Raw genomic sequence first — 17,975 nt, forward strand, 5'->3', positions numbered from 1 at the left:
TGCTGTGCTTTTCCAGCACCACACTTTTTGACTCTGATCTCCAGCATCTGCAGTCCTCATTTTCTCCTAGTTTTATAAACTTACTGCGAAGCCTGTTCCAAGGATGTTTACCTTGAAGAAGTTTTCCTCCTCCCTCTACAAGGATCTCAGTGAGTTTCTTTCTCACTCCACCGCTTGGTCATCTCCTCTGCCCTGAAGCTTTTCAGCCACGTCCTGAAGCAGACCCATTACCACAGCCACATCTCCTTCCCTAATCCATTCCCCGCTACCTTCTCCCCAGCCCCAGCCCCTCCCGTTTATCTCTCAGCCCCTTTGGGCTACCCCCTCATTCCTGATGAAGAGCTTATGCTTGAAAAGTTGACTCTCCTGCTCCTCGGATGCTGCCTGACCGGCTGCTTTTCCAGCACCACACTCTTCAACTCTGACCTCCAGCATCTGAAATCCTCACTTTCGACTAAATTTGCAGACAGTTTCAAGAATGGGGAGGATAAAGTCATTTCAATCACAATTTCTTCTGGCTTCCCACAACCTGCTGGCCTATAGACCAACGTGAGGAATTATAAACAATGACAATTCAGAGAAAACTAAAAAGAATAATTTGCACTTTGACTGTATTCTAAGTTTCAAATAATATCAAAATTGCCGCATTTTATACAAGATTCTGCATTTGTCAGGGAGTTGCATTTATCAAACAGTACTTTGTGCCAATTTGGACTAATCCCGGAAATCCAGTTAGACAGCAAGTGTAATGTCTTTGTTTTTCATTTCCTGATTCTCATATTTTTCTTTGCTGTTTTTTATTCCTGAAGTTAATATAAAAGTAAATAATAGACTGTTAAAAGGGATGACAAATCTCAATTCCCTCCACAGACAAATTCCCATATAACGTCTATGATGCTACACTGTTGCACATATCTATATTTAAAGAATATAATTATCCTGATATAATTAGAGTTTCATTTTAGCAACTGTTTGCAAACAGAGGTGTTCAATGATGTGCCAAACCTATAGTCTAGTTAATTACGTTTGCTGATTTAGAGTATAAAATCACCTGAAGTCATCCTGCAGGAATAGCGTCACTGAAATTCACAAGTGGGTGCAGAACTAAAATCTACAGAGCAGCTTGTTTCAGGAACAGGGAGTGACCAAAGGTTGCCTGTGACTGGCAAAATGTCATTTTATAAGAGCTGTAGCAAGTGGAAATTGAAAACTTTTTTTGAGCATGAATTTTATAGGGCTGCAATTCTACTCCATGTTACCAGCTGCATTGATAGCAGAATGAAACTGAAGAACAAGTACTAATTCTTGTCAGTGTCCCATTTAGGTTAACAAGTTCAAAATCAGCTGCATATTAAAAAGCATACGTTTTTAATGGAGACTCTTGTAAAAATGTCTGCAACCTTTCACTCGTATATTCATGATTCTGTAATTAAAGTATGCAATATCGCCACATCCTTCATTATTTTTCTATCTTCTTGTCAAAAGATTTTCAGGGCCGGTCACAATCCTGTCTACTGTGATAATAAAACTGGCAATAGCCAGAGTGATTGACCCACACTGATACCACTACTTTCCATTGATAGTGATCGTAATTCACTCTTCAGGACAGGCAAAAACACTCTGGAAGGCAGTTTGATCTTCATTTAAAATATGCAGATCAGGCTCACGTTAAGTAATCAGCATTCAGTTGCAATTTAGTCACACTCATTGGAGCCGCATTCTGGCTTCTCACCTATCTGGTGGCAAAAAGGACATGCACCAGGACCAGCATAAAGGTAAACAGTTTTATATGGTTTCATTGTGGGCCTCAGGCTTCCTTCTCCCTCCTTTAGCCAGGACGGAACCATTGTTTCAGGTCAGTTGTAGTGAGCTCCTGAACCCAAAATCCTGCTCCAAGACACCAATTAGCTGCAGCTTCCCACTTGATCTAAGCACCAGGCTAACAAAGTCTATGCTGATGAAACATAAGTGTTAAGATTTTCCAGGCCACTCACACCAGAATGGTTGGTCAGCTGCCTTTCTCTGTACACATAATGGTTAAAATTAAGACTTCTGTCTTTCCATACACAGATAAAGTTGAGCACAAGGACATCAATCATTTTCTCTGTACAGCAGAAACAGTTCTTGAAAGTAGTGGAAGAAGTTCTTTTCTCATTGTTACAGGAATGTTTGTGATCTGTTTGAAAAGGTGGCAGAGTTGAAATGAAATGAAATCTTTGGACACCAGCTGAAATCTATGTTTTCTTTTCTCTATGACAGGTACAGATTTTGGGTTGATAAATGCTGTGAAATGTTTGGTGGGTTGGATATCTGTGCTGTGAAAGCTGTCCATGGAAAGGATGGAAAGGATTATATAATTGAGGTAAGAAGGGGAGGGGAAAGGGGAACAGCAAGACCCTGATGGATCACCACACTACCCAACCCTATCTAGCAATGGTCAATAGAAATAATTAGCAATGTATTCGGCTTTATGCAAATCCCATTACTATGTCAGCCCTAATGCCACAAACACTAAATTCCATGGGAAATATCATGCAAATTTATTTTAATTAATTACCATGGAGTAGACAAACAGCAAATACTGGTATCCAGTTTAAAGCAAATCTATGAAAAAAAGGAGAATGTTCTATGGTCTCAGTAGTGACTGATAATGTTTAAAATGAAATGTGAACTTCAAGGTATCAACTAAAAGAATTGTGTCACAGAGTTCATATTTAAAACTAAGATATTTACTGTACTTAAGCAAAGCAAGTACTAGTAACTTAATTATGAACACAATTATTTTTAAGCTTGTAAGTTTCAAGGTGGCCCCATTGTACATTTATTTCCACCCAATGTTTTGCCTATTCTTTAAAGGATCTTGAGATCCCTTCATTTACCTAGATTTGGTCTACAGGGCAAAACTGGGCCATTTCCCACATTTTTAGTTAAACACCAGTGTTGTAGCTGTACTGGAACAAATTGGCTAGACACACAGCAAATTCTGGAATACATGGTTTCAGTACTATTTCCAGGATGTTGATATGGTACATGCTATATTGCAATATTCAGTGCCTTAGCCATTTTGATATCACAGGGTGTGAATTGAAGTGACTGAAGATTGACACCTTTATTTCTGGGGAGCTCCGATGGAGGCTGAGACGGACTAACCACTCAGCACTTTTGGCTGAACATTGTTGCTAGTGCTGCAGCCTTATCTTTGCACAGATGTGTTAGGTCCCAATCATTGAGGTTTGAGATATTTGCGGATCCTTCTCCTCTTGTTACCATCATTCTCAACTAGATTTGGCAGGATTGCAGAATGAAGATATGATCCATTGATTGTGGTATCACTTGCTGCTTATTCTGTTTGGCAAATAAGTAGTTCTGTGTTGTAGCTTCACCAGTTGACACAGTTTCCTTTTTTGGTTTGCCTGATGCTGCTCTTGTTGTGCCCTCATGTACTCTCCATTGAACCAGAGTTGATCCCCGGGATTGATGATAATTACAGCATTTGCAATATGCCAAGTCATGAGACTGCAGATTGTGTTTGAGTACAATCAATATAACTTCAATCTTGCCAAACACATCAGCTCCATTATGAAACTATGCAAGGTCCTCTTGTTGTATATTATTTTCACACCTCTAACTCTAACCTCTATAAATGAACATGGAGCAATCTTTGAATTGTAATTATCTTCTGTCTGTTTATTAGTATTTCAAACCAGTTGCTTTATTGATCCACTGAAGGCTCAATCCCAAACTAAAAGTTCAAGGTACAATGTACATACACAATAAAGACACTAGCATTTCACTAGCTTGTGAGCTCAATGCTCAGTCTTGAGCTCCTCATATTTTTGGATCTTTCATGTTTAAATCAATCCTGTAACATGCCATTGTTATTGCTGTTTGTCATATATTATTTTATATGTGAAATGTACTGAAGACAGATTCATTAGTTTGTTTTTTTTCTTTTGATCCATATTTTTAGCTCTCTAAAAGTACTGCTTTCAACCCCTTCTTGTTCCAAAATAGCAAGTTCATCTGTTCTAGATCAAGTTTTCCATTTATAGAGTCATAGAATCATAGAGATATACAGCATGGAAACAGACCCTTTGGTCCAACCCGTCCATGCCGACCAGATATCCCAACCCAATCTAGTCCCACCTGCCAACACCCGGCCCATATCCCTCAAACCCTTCCTATTCATATACCCATCCAAATGCCTCTTAAATGTTGCAATTGTACCAGCCTCCACCACATCCTCTGGCAGCTCATTCCATACACGTACCACCCTCTGCGTGGAAAAGTTGCCCTTTAGGTCTCTTTTATATCTTTCCCCTCTCACCCTAAACCTATGCCCTCTAGTTCTGGACTCCCTGACCCCAGGGAAAAGACTTTGCCTATTTATTTTATCTATGCCCCTCATAATTTTGTAAACCTCTATAAGGTCACTCCTCAGCCTCCGACGCTCCAGGGAAAACAACCCCAGCCTGTTCAGCCTCTCCCTTTAGCTCAGATCCTCAGATCCTGGGAACATCCTTCTCTTCAAAGATCCTAAGCTGCTATGCTTCCCAATACATATTCAACTTTCCTGTAATTCTGAAGGTGAATTTCTGGCTTCTGCATGCCACAGTGCTGAAACACCTCGAAAAAAATGCACAAATGATAACCTGCTCATACTGTAACCATGTCCCTCCTTGTCCTCCTTGAAGCCTTTGACATGGTCAACCATACCATTTCCTGCAATGCTTTTCCAAGGTTGTCTAACTCAGTGACATTGCCATCAGTATAATTAAACCGACGCATCTCAACTCAATATTTCTTCTTCCACTCTTTACACTGACATCTCTAGAGTTCACTATTAATCTATGGCTTCTTTTCCTCATTTACAAAAGGTTCCTTGGCAACTATCATCCAGTCAGATGTGGAGACTTTTCACTGATGTTTGCATGGATTTCAGCTCCATTTGCAATTTCTCAGATAAAAAAGTGGCCCATATCACATGCATCTAGACCTCAACATTGTCTAGTTTTCATACATAAAAAAGTCATCATCTCTCTTTGACAATCGGTGTTTAATGAATAAATTGAGTCCCTCCCATCATAAACCTGAGTATGACCATTGCCCAGACAATCAATTAAATTTTTTATTCAAATGTCATGACTATGCTACCATGTTAGAAGTTAGTTTTTCTACCAAAAGTGGTTCATTTCTGTTTTTTTTTAATAAAGCCTTTCTCCCAACTAAAATATAGAAGTCAGGTGTGTGATGGAATATTCTTTAATTTCTTGCACTGGATGCAGAAAAACTGACAGGTTTAACACTACCCAAGACAAATAGATTGCTAGATCAGTAACCCATTCACTGGTTTAAACATTCCCCCCACCATTGACATATTGTAGCTGCTGTGTCTGCTCTCTCCATGCTGCAGGGCAGAAATTCACCAATCAGCAGCAGATTTCATTTCCAAACTTTGTCTATCAGGAAGGGTAAGGGCAATGGGTGCTGCTCAGGATAAACCTTTGCTCCAATTCAAACCATCTGAACTTAGACATATATCATCATTTCTTCATTATTGTCTCTTGGTCAAAATCCTGGAAATGCCCACCTAACAGAATTTTGAGACCACATTCAATGTGGGTGTAACATTTTTGAGATCTTTTGCGCGTGTAAATTTCTCCTTGTTAGTCTGTTCAATGAGAACTGATTGAAAGTATCTGTTCACAATGTCTCCCATTTCAGTGTTGTTCCCTTTAAGTTTATTTAATTCCTCAACTAGTTGCTACTTGCATATCTTAATCTCCTTTTGTTACTTATGCCTCTATAGAATACTTCATTATTTCTTTTTGTATTCATTGTCTAAACTATGATTCCTTACAAATCTAGAATCCAATGGAAAAAGCTGTGCAAAGCATTTTTTAATTCAGTATTAAAGCAAGCTGGTTCAAAACTTAAAGTCGGAGTGGAATTGAATATAAGTGATAATTGAATAAAGCAAGTGGTCCAGGTACTATGACGTAATTAATGTTGTAATTCCTATGGTGTAGTTGCTAACACTTATAAAAGAGGTCACTAATGGGTAGTTAGTTGTAGATAATGAACTTCTTATTAGTACTGAGGGACATGGTTGGTGTGACTAACAGCAATATTATTTAGCAAAATTTATTGATATTAATAAACTTAAATTACACATGTAACTATTGTGTTTTAGTCTGCAGTAACCAGATTACTTCAGAGAGAACATTAAAGTACTAAGTTCATTTAGAACAAAACTGAAATTTGTAAAACGTATTTACCATATTAATAATGTGTTAATATATGAACTTCGCAAAAATTGAGAAATAGCAATCCCAACAGTTTATTCACATTTTATACATTTATGAACTCTAGATTTGGATTCCTTCTCAAATGTAAAATAATTCTGTATATCTACCTAATCAGCCTTATCTTCATTATAGCACAAAGTCTGTGGAAGGATTACTTTTTCTTATACTCCACTATTCTGTTTTGAATTAAATAAAGTAGAAAATTCTACTAGAATCAGCAAAGAAACAATTATTTTTCATAGTGCCAAGTTAATGAAAGACTGTAGAGGTGGAAAGAATTAGAGGAAGATTAATAGGTATACTAAATTGCAGTCAACTGACGCATTGCAGTATTTTAAATGAGAAGGTGTATTTGTACATTTATTTCTCTCCATAGTAAATTAAAGTCCTTCATCATTCTGCCACCCATATTTAGTGACTGCACAATGCTGAAGACAACCAAGGGTAGCCAGTTGGAAACCTGGTGACCCACTGATGCTAGGGTGCCACCACTCCTCTGATTTCACACCGCTTACAGGTGGAAGTTGTAACACGGTGCCTGAAATGTCCATTGACAATCAAACTGAATCTTTTATCCAAAGCTCTGATAATCACTAGCATACGGTACCTGACATATTTTCTAAAAGTGTATTTTGAAACACTTATTCTGTAGCATTTGTCATTGTGCATTTGTTAAATTGTGAATACATCTGACAGAATATTTCGATCATTTTTGCACTGGTCTGTGAACCTGGTTACTTTCAACATTTCGGATGCAATGGTAACCATCATACTGATGTTCTGCACATCACATACTACCTTTAAGCAGCAGTACACCTTGGACAGGGAAAACTTATTCTATTTTGTGTAAACTGCCTTTTTCAAATGCTATGCAAATATGTTAAGGGAAACCTTAACTTTAATATGTATTAACAAAGTAAATTTGATTTAGGAACAAAGTAGTTACAACTGCAGGGTGAAATGTATCATTTATGGTCACAGTGAAGGCTTCCTCCATCGTGTTGTGTGGCACTATTGATGTGCGAGAACCAAACACTTTAAATGGATCTAGCAATTCATCCATGAGGCACAGTGGGCCATCAGCACAATCTGCTACCTCATAGCCCAGTATATTCTCCCACTCAACCATTACCATCAAGCCTGGTTTAATGGAGAATGTAGGTGGGCATGACAGAAGCAGCACCAGACATACCTCAAAATGAGGCGTCAAACTGGTGAAGCTACCAAACAGAACTGCGTGCCTACTAAACAGCAGAAGCAGCAAGTGATACACAGGTCTAAACAATCCCACAGCCAACATATCTGGTCTAAGCTCTGCAGTCCTGCCACATCCACTCTTGCATGGTGGTGGACTTCAAGAATGCAGCTCACTGCCACCTTCTCAATGGCAACCAGAGATGGGGAAGAAATGCTAGTCCAGCCAACAACATCCCATGAGGTAATAAAAATTTTCAGCTCTCTAATCAAGTCTGCCTCATTGTACATCACCAAATCAAGAAAAGGCCAATGTGTTCAAACATGGCTGATACTAAAACTGTTATAAAGCTTTTTGGAGCTAAGTAGTAGCAAATAAATTATTCAGATTTTATAGGAAATCGATTGTGAACAAAGTATGTATTATATGGATTGTAGTGGAAGATAATCACATTTCTTAAATCAGTACTCAAGTTACATAAAATATAACTTGCATGATTTAATGAATAACTTTCCTTCTGATATGTATCTAACATGGAATGGGAGCAAGTCTGTGTCAACAGAATTCAAACACATTAGACCACAAGAATTTTCCATAAATGTTTTGTAAAGGTTGTTAATTTAAACTTCAGCACTTGCATGAATTTCCTATCACTGCTTGGCAACTGAATTTCAGGTGAGGTGAAGAATAAAGAAGCCACATTCTGTTTGCATGATAAGTGCCTAAAAGGCATAGGGGGCAAAGAGGTTGCAGGGTGCACATTCATAAATCAATAGGAGTGTATTGTAAATTAATCAAGATGTTTAAAAAATATCAAGCAGCAGGGTTCATTCACAGAGGAATGTAATTGGATTATAGACAATGTGTGACACAGAAACACAACAATTAGCTAATTAGGCCATGCCTGAACTTATACTCCATCTGAGCTTTCTACCACCATTCCTCATCCAAGTCTGTCATTATTGCTCTTCATTTTCTTCTCCTTCATATGATTGTCTTGCTTTCTCTTAAATGCATCTATATTTGCTGGCACTGTGGCACAGCATCAAGGACTTGAGTTAGATTTCACCCTTGGGCGACTATCCGTGTGGAGTTTGCACATTCTCCCTAAATCTGTGTATGTTTTCTTTGCGTGCTCTGGTTTCCTCCCACAATTCAAAGAAGTGCAAGTTAGATGGATTCGCCATGCTAAATTGTCCATAGTGTTCAGGATGTGTAAGTCAGGTGGATAAGCCATGGGGAATGCAGGGTTGCAGAGATAGGATGGGTTTGGGTGGAATTATCTTCGGAGGGCAGGTGTGGACTTGATGGGCCAAATGGCCTGCTTCCACATAGTAGGGATTCTGTGATTTATTTCCATTAACCAATCCTCATGGAAGCATATTGCAGATTTGCACAGCTCTTTGGACAAAACAAGTTTCTTCTGAATCACATGTTCATTTTCTTAGTGAGTATCTTATATTGATAGACTCTTGTTATAATATTTCCTAGTTATAATATTTCCCCTCAAGAGAAAACATTCTCTCTCTATCCAGTCTTTCAAAATCTTTCATAATTTTAATTACCTCTATTAGGTCCCATTTCAGCCTTCTTTCTTTCAAGGAGGTGGAAACACAGCTTCTCAATCCATTACAGGTGTGTAAATCTAATGCACTTCCACAATGAATCTTCCTTCTAAATTGTCTCTGCATCCTCTCCAGTTCCACTATTGCCCTTTTATGACCAGAACTGCATGAAGTCCACCAAGTGTGGCGTCAACAATGTTCGATACAGATTGAACATAATTTCCCTACTTTTCATTTCTATTCCATGATTTTACTGAATGACAGAACATCCTAAAGAAGCTGGGTGGACTGTTCTTGCTTCTGATTAATTTAAGAAGCAAATTTTAGTGTTTGGTTTTCTTGTTTTATAATCCTGCATACAAAAAGTTGAGAAATTATGTTAAACTTCTCTTGAACCTTGGTTAGGTCACTTTTGGAACATTGTACACAGTTTATGGGGTGTCTATGTTATAAAAGATGACAGACAGGCATTGGGGAAGGTTAAAAGAAGATTCATATGCTGTCACCAGAACCTAGAAGTAATATATATCACAAAATGACAAACATGCTCAGTCTCTTTTTTTAATTCCTGTAGATAGAAGTCTGAGGAGTGGTCTGATCAAAGGCTTTAAGCTAATGAAATATTCTGATGAAGTAGACATACTGAAATATTTTCCACTTGAGGAGGGGGCTCATAAGTTTACGTTAGTTACTAATAATTCAAGAGAAACATCTTTATCCAAAGAATGAAGAATATGGAACATACAAAGAATAGTTGAGATCTATTGCAAAGGCTCATCAAAGGGAAAGTTAACTAAACACATAAGGGATCAAGAAATAGAGGATATGCTGGTAAGGATAATGAAGAACAGTGAAAGGAAGATAGTGTCATACATAAACATGATACCAACCCACTAGGCTGTAGTGTTGTTGTAAACTTCTCATTAGGAATTTTGTTTTCTAATGTTTCTAAATCAAAATATTCATTCACTTTTTACACAACAATCTTCAATTGTTTAAGCCCCTGGGTCTGTCAATAAGCATGAAATTGTTCAAATTATCACAAACTGCTCAGATTCAAACACATGCAAATTTAGTATCATTCAGTTGTGTACTTTGGATGCAGAAATGATTATCATATGCAGCAAGGTGTGCAATGAATAATCAGCTGCCACAGCAATGATCAAGGTCACTGCAAACACAAATAAAATGAAGGCCATTACAAATGAATTGACTACACTATGAAATGTCCTTGCATCAGGAATGTCACTCTGCATGTTTCATTTTTTCCCCTCTACATTATATCCTGGCAATCTCTTTAACCTTTTAGATAATTTGTTTCTCTATTCAGGGTTGTCATTATTTTCCTGAATGTGACAACTCCTTAGCGGTTTGATTTTCCTTGCTGTCACCAGATAGTCATTACACATTTGCATAAATTAGAAAACCTTTCATTATCACCGACATTAACTGGAGACATGATGGATGCTCGAATATGTTTAATAAAACTGGAGTAAATGTGAATGCTAATGTTATTGCAATTTTCGCTGAACATTGCAATAGATCTGGTGGTAAAGGCCTGCCAATTTAGTTACAATAAAAGGCACTATGTCCATGGTTCACCCAGGCTCACTGGGTGTGCTGTGTACATGCTAAGTAGGTAATGGTATACAAAATTGGTTTCAAAAAATATCACTGCTTCTCTGAAGAAGATTCTGAATTTTAATGGATTATAATGAATAATGCGACACTAGACCTATGCCCAAAAAAATGGCTGTCAACCTCCTCATTGGAATTAGGTACTAATTATTCTGTGTAGTGTTCTCTGCTATTCATGTCAATTTATTACTGTAACTTACTTTAAAATGCATCTATTATCTTATTTTACAATTAATTGAATTTGAGATTATTTTCACTCTTTCATGGAATGGCTGACAAGGTTAGCATTGTTGACTGTCCCTAATTGCCCCCGAACTGAGTGGCTTCCTAGATGATTTCAAATGGCATTTAGAATCAACAATATTGTTCTGGGTTTGGAGTCACTTAAAGATCTGGGAAGGATGGCAGATTTCCTTCCCTAAATGATATCAGTGAACCAGATAGACATTTTTTTATGACAATTTGCAAATATTTCATAGTCACCATTACTGAGCCTCATTTTCAATTCCACATTTTATGAATTGAATTCAGATTTCACCAGCTGCTACAACAGGATATGAACCTATAACCCTACAGCATTACTAGTATTACTAGGCAAATGATGTTATCTCTGCATCAGAATCTAAGGAACAATATCATATTAACTTGCTTTGAAAAGTTTCAGCTTACTCTGATGTACTTTAAAATGTCAACCTTCTGCCAGGGAATTATCTGGAACAACTAGTGCAGTTTGTTTTAAGGAACAGTTTACACTCTGTAGTGCTGTGTCGTAATGAAAATATTATTTTTTCATGTGGTACATTGAGGAAAGGAAGAGTCAGGATACAAGAGGAGAATACAAGTGATAATGACGAAAAGAATGGATAAACAATTACACTTCTGAGCTGCCAAGACAGATCGAACGAGAACAGAGGATGTGGCTGGGATGGAGGGGCGGGGGCTTTCTTAAAGGTAATGCCAAATTTTCACAACAGAAAGCTGAATTTTGGAGCCAGCTAACTATTTCCTTCTACTTTGATTGAGAAATTGAAAAGGACCAGGCTCACACTCTGAAGGACATACTTGCTTTGGAGGTAGTTCAGAGAAGGCTCACTAAGCTGATTCCTGGGGTGATAAAATAAAACAAAGAAATGCTGTGCTAGAAATCTGAAACTAAAACAGAAACTTCTGGACAAACTCAGCAGGTCTGGCAGCATCTGTGGAGAGAAAGCAGAACTAATGTTTTGGATCCAGTGACACTTCTTCAGATTAGTTGGGCCCACATTCATTGGAATTTAGAAGAATGAGAGATGTTCTTATTGAAACACGTAAGATGTTGAGGGAGCATGACAGGGCAAATGATCAGAAAACGTTGCCTCTCATATGGGATTCTCAAACCATGAGTCACAGAGTCATAGAGGTGTACAGCATGGAAACACACCCTTTGGTCCAACTCATCCACGCTGACTAGATATCCCAACCCAATCTAGTCCCACTTGCCAGCACCTGGCCCATATCCCTCCAAACCCTTCCTATTCATGCATCCATCCAGATGCCTTTAAAAAAGTTGCAATTGTACCAGCCTCCACCACTTCCTCTGACAGCTCATTCCATACACTCACCACCCTCTGCGAGAAAGGGTTGCTCCTCAGGTCTCTTCTATATCTTATCCCTCTGACACTAAACCTATGCCCTCTACTTCTGGACTCCCGAATTCCATGGAAAAGACCTTGTCTATTTTCCCTATCCATGCCCTTCATGATTTTATAAACCTCTATAAGGTCACCCCTCACCCTCAGCCTACATCTGGGAAAATGGCCCCAGCCTTTTCAACCTCTTCCTATAGTTCAAATCCTCCAACCCAGGCAATATCCTTGTAAATATTTTCCGAACCCTTGCAAGTTTCACAACATCCTTCTGATAGGAAAGAGACCAGAACTGCATGCAATATTCGAAAAATAGTCTAACCAACATCCTGTACAGCTGCAACATGACTTCCCACCTCCTATACTCAATGCTCTGACCAATAAAGAACCAATTAGAAATAGTCAACATTGCTTTGTGCATGGGAAATCATGTCTCACAAACTTGATTGAGCTTTTTGAAGAAGTATCAAAGAAAATTGATGAAGACAGAGTGGTAGATGTGATCTATATGAACTTCAGTAAGGCGTTCGACAAGGTTCCCCATGGGAGCCTGATTAGCATAAATGATTTGGATATGAGCATAATAGGTACAGTTAGTAGGTTTGCAGATGACACCAAAATTAGAGGTGTAGTGGACAGCGAAGAAGGTTACCTCAGATTACAACGGGATCTTGATCAGATGGTCCAATGGGCTAAGAAGTGGCAGATGGAGTTTAATTTAGATAAATGTGAGGTGCTGCATTTTGGGAAAGCAAATCTACACTTAATGGTAAGGTCCTAGGGAGTGTTGCTGAACAAAGAGACCTTGGAGTGCGGGTTCGTAGCCCCTTGAAAGCGGAGTTGCACTTAGATAGGATAGTGAAGAAGGCATTTGGTATGCTTTCCTATATTGGTCAGAGTATTGAGTATAGGAGTTGGGAGGTCATGTTGCGGCTGTACAGGACATTGGTTCGGCTACTGTTGGAATATTGCGTGCAATTCTGGGCTCCTTCCTATCGGAAAGTTGTGAAACTTGAAAGGGTTCAGAAAAAGATTTACAAGGATGTTGCCAGGGTTGGAGGATTTAAGCTATAGGGAGAGGTTGAATAGGCTAGGGCTGTTTTCCCTGGAGAGTCAGAGGCTGAGGGGTGACCTAATAGAGTTTTATAAAATCATGAAGGGCATGGATAGGATAAATAGACAAAGTCTTTTCTCTGGGGTTGGGGAGTCCAGAACCAGAGGGCATAGGATTAGGGTGAGAGGGGAAAAATATAAAAGAGACCTAAGGGGCAACTTTTTCACGCAGAGGGTGGTATGTGTATGGAATGAGCTGCCAGAGGAAATAGTGAAGGCTAGTACAATTGCACCATTTAAAAAGCATCTGGATGGGTATATGAATAGGAAGAGTTTGGAGGGATATGGGCCAGGTGCTGGCAGATGGGACTAGATTGGACTGGGATATCTGGTCAGCATGAGCGGGTTGGACCGAAGGGTCTGTTTCTGTGCTGTACATCTGTATGACTCTGTAACATGCCTACCACTGACATCAAGCTCAACGGTCTGTAGTTCCGTGGCTTGTCCTTACCATCTTTCTTAAATAGTGGTACCATGTTAGCCAACCTCCAGTCTTCCGGCACCTTACCTGTGACTATCGATGATACAAATATCTCAGCAAGGAACCCAGCAATCACTTCCCTAGCTTCCCACAGAGTTCTAGGGTACACTGATCAGGTCCTGGGTTTTATCTATCTTTATGCATTTTCAGACAACCAGCGCTTCCTCCTCTGTAATATGGACATTTTTCAAGATGTCACCATCTATTTCTCTACATTCTATATCTTCCATGTCCTTCTCCACATAAACACTGATGCAAAATACTTGTTTATTATCTCCCTCATCTCCTGCGGCTCCACATAAAGGCCACCTTACTGATCTTTGAGGGGCCCTATTCTCTCCCTAGTTACCCTTTTGTCCTTAGTGTATTTTTAAAAACCCTTTGGATTCGCCTTCGCCCTATTTGCCAAAGCTATCTCATGTCCCCTTTTTGCCCTCCTGATTTCTCTCTTAAGTATACTCCTACTGCCTTTATACTCTTCTCAGGATTCACTCGATCTCTCCTGTCTATACCTGGCATATGTTTCCTTCTTTTTCTTGACCAAACCCTCAATTTCCCGAGTCATCCAGTATTCCCAACACCTAAGCGGCTTTCCTTTCATCCTAACAGGAATATACTATCTCTGGACACTCATTATCTCATTTCTGAAGGCTTCCCATTTTCCAGCTGTCCCTTTACTGTGAAAGTCTGCCCCCAGTCAGTTTTTGAAAGTTCTTCCCTAATACCATCAAAATTAGCCTTCCTCCAATTTAGAACTTCAACTTTTAGATCTGGTCTATCCTTTTCCATCACTATTTTAAAACTAATAGAATTATGGTCGCTGGCCCCAAAGTATTCCCCCCACTGACACCTCAGTCATCTACCCTGCCTTATTTCCCTAGAGTAAAGATAAGAGATCTCTCATTTAAGATGCAGATGAGGATATTTCTTCTCTCAGACAGCTATTTGACTTTGGATCTCTCTTTCACATTTCCATCAGAGGCTGGGTTGTTGGCATATTCAAGGCTAGCTAGATGTTTGACCTATATTTGATTGATAAGGGAACCAAGTCTAGGGAAGCAGATGGTGTTAAGGCTGCAATCAGATCAACCATAGTTTTACTGAATAGAGAAGCAGATTTGATAGATTTGAATGTCCAACTGCAGCTCCAAAGTCTTCTGATCTTATATTTTTACAAGAGTCAAACTACAAGCAAAAACAGGCAGACAAAAAAGCAGCCAAACAATTTCTTTCCTCTTTCTAAGTCAAACACATATTATAAAAGATATTGATGTTTTTAAAATAAGCAAGACCTCTTTAAGAGAAATAGATTGGGAGGGTTTGTAAAAGAAGAGAAATGGAGGGTTAGAGAGAAAAAGTATTTAGACAGAGTTCAAAGAAAATGGCATAGACAAACTTTACCAGACACTACTGTTGTAAAACGTATAATAAAATATCTGTGTTTTAATTAGCATTATAATGTTCTTTGTTAGGACAAAGAGGTTTAACTGATGTAAGATGGAGTCATTGCGTACAAAGAGTAAACATATGTAAAGCATTCTCTTTTACATTTTATATGTTATGACCAGTACTTGCAGAGTTCTCCAATTTGTTGCAGTTCCAGACAAGATACCCCAAATTATCAAGCTTTGAGGTGAGGATGGATGAGCTTCTTTATTCAACCACCATCACCTTCAATTGGTGGTAATAAGTTAAATTTAAAAAGGATCCTTTCTCTTGTGGATGCCTATCTTCCAGTCAGTCCCTCATTTTGTCTGCAGCCACAGGAAATCACTGTCCAGTTTGTTTTGATTTGCCTCTCTCCTATTGAAAGGTTGCAATGTGAAGTTCCCTTAGCCTTTTCATGTGTGATATTCCAGAGTTCCCCAGCAGACTGTCGCTACATTTGCATCTGCATCTGCATCTGCAGTCAACCTTTGGCTTTATATCACCCTTTTAAAAAACACACAATGCAATTAAAAGTTCATTATGTCTCTGAGTACCTCAAAATTCTCACATTGTCATATTTGAGTAGTAACTGTTGGAATATTTAACTGCAGCCAAGAACACTTGGAGCAGCAAATGTCAGCCACCATAGGTCATTGAAATATATATAGTGCCATGATAACAGATCAACAGGGGAAGGAATTCAGATCCACCAAGATCACTAGGAAATCAACCATTTGATTACAAAGCCTTTTTCAATATTGCTCATGAACCCTCTTCCTAAGAAAGCAGAAATACCTCAATATACAAGGAGATAGGGGAGAGTTGGTTAGGCATTTCCAGGATTGTTTTGAAGCGCATTCAGAGCAAGAATACTGTTTTAGATGCATTTACAACTGCAATTATTGCAAATTTTGAAGTCAGTCCATTCTTATGAACTTAACCAATCACAATCATTTATCATGACATCAGGTAAGCCAACTTTCGTGACCATTGCTGTAGTTACTTTCATCAACTTGTTCACATTATTTTGCTATTGGCAGGCGTAACTTGAACATAGAGGTAGGAATGGTACCACATAGCCACAAGACACCCTGACATCTTTTCCTGTATACTTGTAGTAAATGAATAATTATGTTTTAATTGAGAGTTATCAGGCAAACAAAGAATGCTGATGTGCATTAAAAGGAAGGATTTCCCATGTTGAAATAGTGTAAAAATCCAAGTGGAATTTGCAGATGGCCATAATTATGCTCATTAAGCGAATATATAGACAAATGTTTTAAGTAAATAACCCACCCATCACATTGATTGAGGAATGGTGGTTAACAAGTGAAAGCCTGACAAACGTCCACAAAATTCACCTGAAGGATGCAGAACACACAAAATTGTTAGATTAATCGACATGTGATGTTGATTGGATCTTAGTACTACTATTTCAGCTAACATCCTTTATCAAGGTTAAAAATCACACAACTCCAGGTTATAGTCCAACAGGTTTAATTGGAAGCACACTAGCTTTCGGAGCAATGCTCCTTCATCAGGTGATTGATGAAGGACCGTTGCTCCGAAAGCTAGTGTGCTTCCAATTAAACCTGTTGGACTATAACCTGGTGTTGTGTGATATTTAACTTTGTACACCCAGTCCAACACCGGCATCTCCGAATCATCCTTTATCAAACATGCATAATTGAGCATGTGTTCAGCAGTGGAAGGACCCCCAATCCTCCTTGAACAATTTAAGTGATTAGAGATGAACAGCACAGAAACAGACCTTCGGTCCAACCCGTCCATGCTGACCAGATATCCCAACCCAATCTAGTCCCACCTGCCAGCACCTGGCCCATATTCCTCCAAACACTTCCTATTACCAAATACATATAGATTAGTTGCTGATTTATTACAGTTGGCTGTTGTTGCTGCAATTCTCAAAACATCTGGCAGTTCCTGGAGTTCATTAAAGTCCAGAGAGTGGTGACTGTGCAAAGAACTTTGTTCTGACTTTAATGGTTTTGCATAAACCTCTTTACATGAGAACAATGGTAGGAATTTCCCTTGGAATACACCATGACTGGGAGAATGAGCAGAGATGACATTGTTCAGAAGAAGCTTCTTTTGATGGACTGGAGAAGGGCTTTAAGCAGGAGGTCCTATTGAGGGTATTAAGGCAGTAATCCTCCTAGCAAACATTAGGAAGGACACTTTCACTGTAGTAATGTCATCTTCAATGAAATCAGCCCCATGAGTGACTATTCTCTGTTTTACAGCAGGCTGCAGCTTGAGAGGTTTGCAATGCTGTAGATCTCTAAAACATCATTCTCGCTTCTCACTTTGTGGGCAGCCCATGCCTAGTCTTAGATATACCACAACCAAAAGGGAGTAAACTGACGTACAGCATTTCATGCAGGTCAGTATCCAAGTTACCTTCACTCTGAGGTTGGCAACAAACCAAAAGGTGATGAAGGCTATTCTTTGACAACATGACTCATGGCTCTGGTCCGCAACTCAGATGACAGCATGCAAACAACAACAGCCATGCTGCTACAAGAAATATCAGAGAGCAGATCATGGTTGTGCTAAAACAATGTTTGCATTGTGCGGACCACATTAAATAAACATTGCAAT

General features: G+C 38.9%; 2 protein-coding genes across 2 annotated transcripts in view; one reads left to right on the forward strand and one right to left on the reverse strand.

Moving 5' to 3' along the window:
- The window catches only part of syn2b (synapsin IIb), a 405,239-nt gene that overhangs the window by 351,214 nt on the left and 36,050 nt on the right, over positions 1–17,975 (forward strand). The window contains exon 9 of the mRNA XM_043707946.1: positions 2,260–2,362. Coding sequence (XP_043563881.1) covers positions 2,260–2,362 — 103 coding nt within the window. The remainder of the gene's footprint in view (positions 1–2,259; positions 2,363–17,975) is intronic.
- LOC122558957 (metalloproteinase inhibitor 3-like) overlaps positions 1–17,975 on the reverse strand; it is a 147,127-nt gene that overhangs the window by 82,758 nt on the left and 46,394 nt on the right. The gene's annotated exons all lie outside the window — the stretch shown is intronic.

The sequence above is a fragment of the Chiloscyllium plagiosum genome, chromosome 18 (genome assembly GCF_004010195.1).
Source record: "Chiloscyllium plagiosum isolate BGI_BamShark_2017 chromosome 18, ASM401019v2, whole genome shotgun sequence".
NCBI lineage: Eukaryota > Metazoa > Chordata > Chondrichthyes > Orectolobiformes > Hemiscylliidae > Chiloscyllium > Chiloscyllium plagiosum.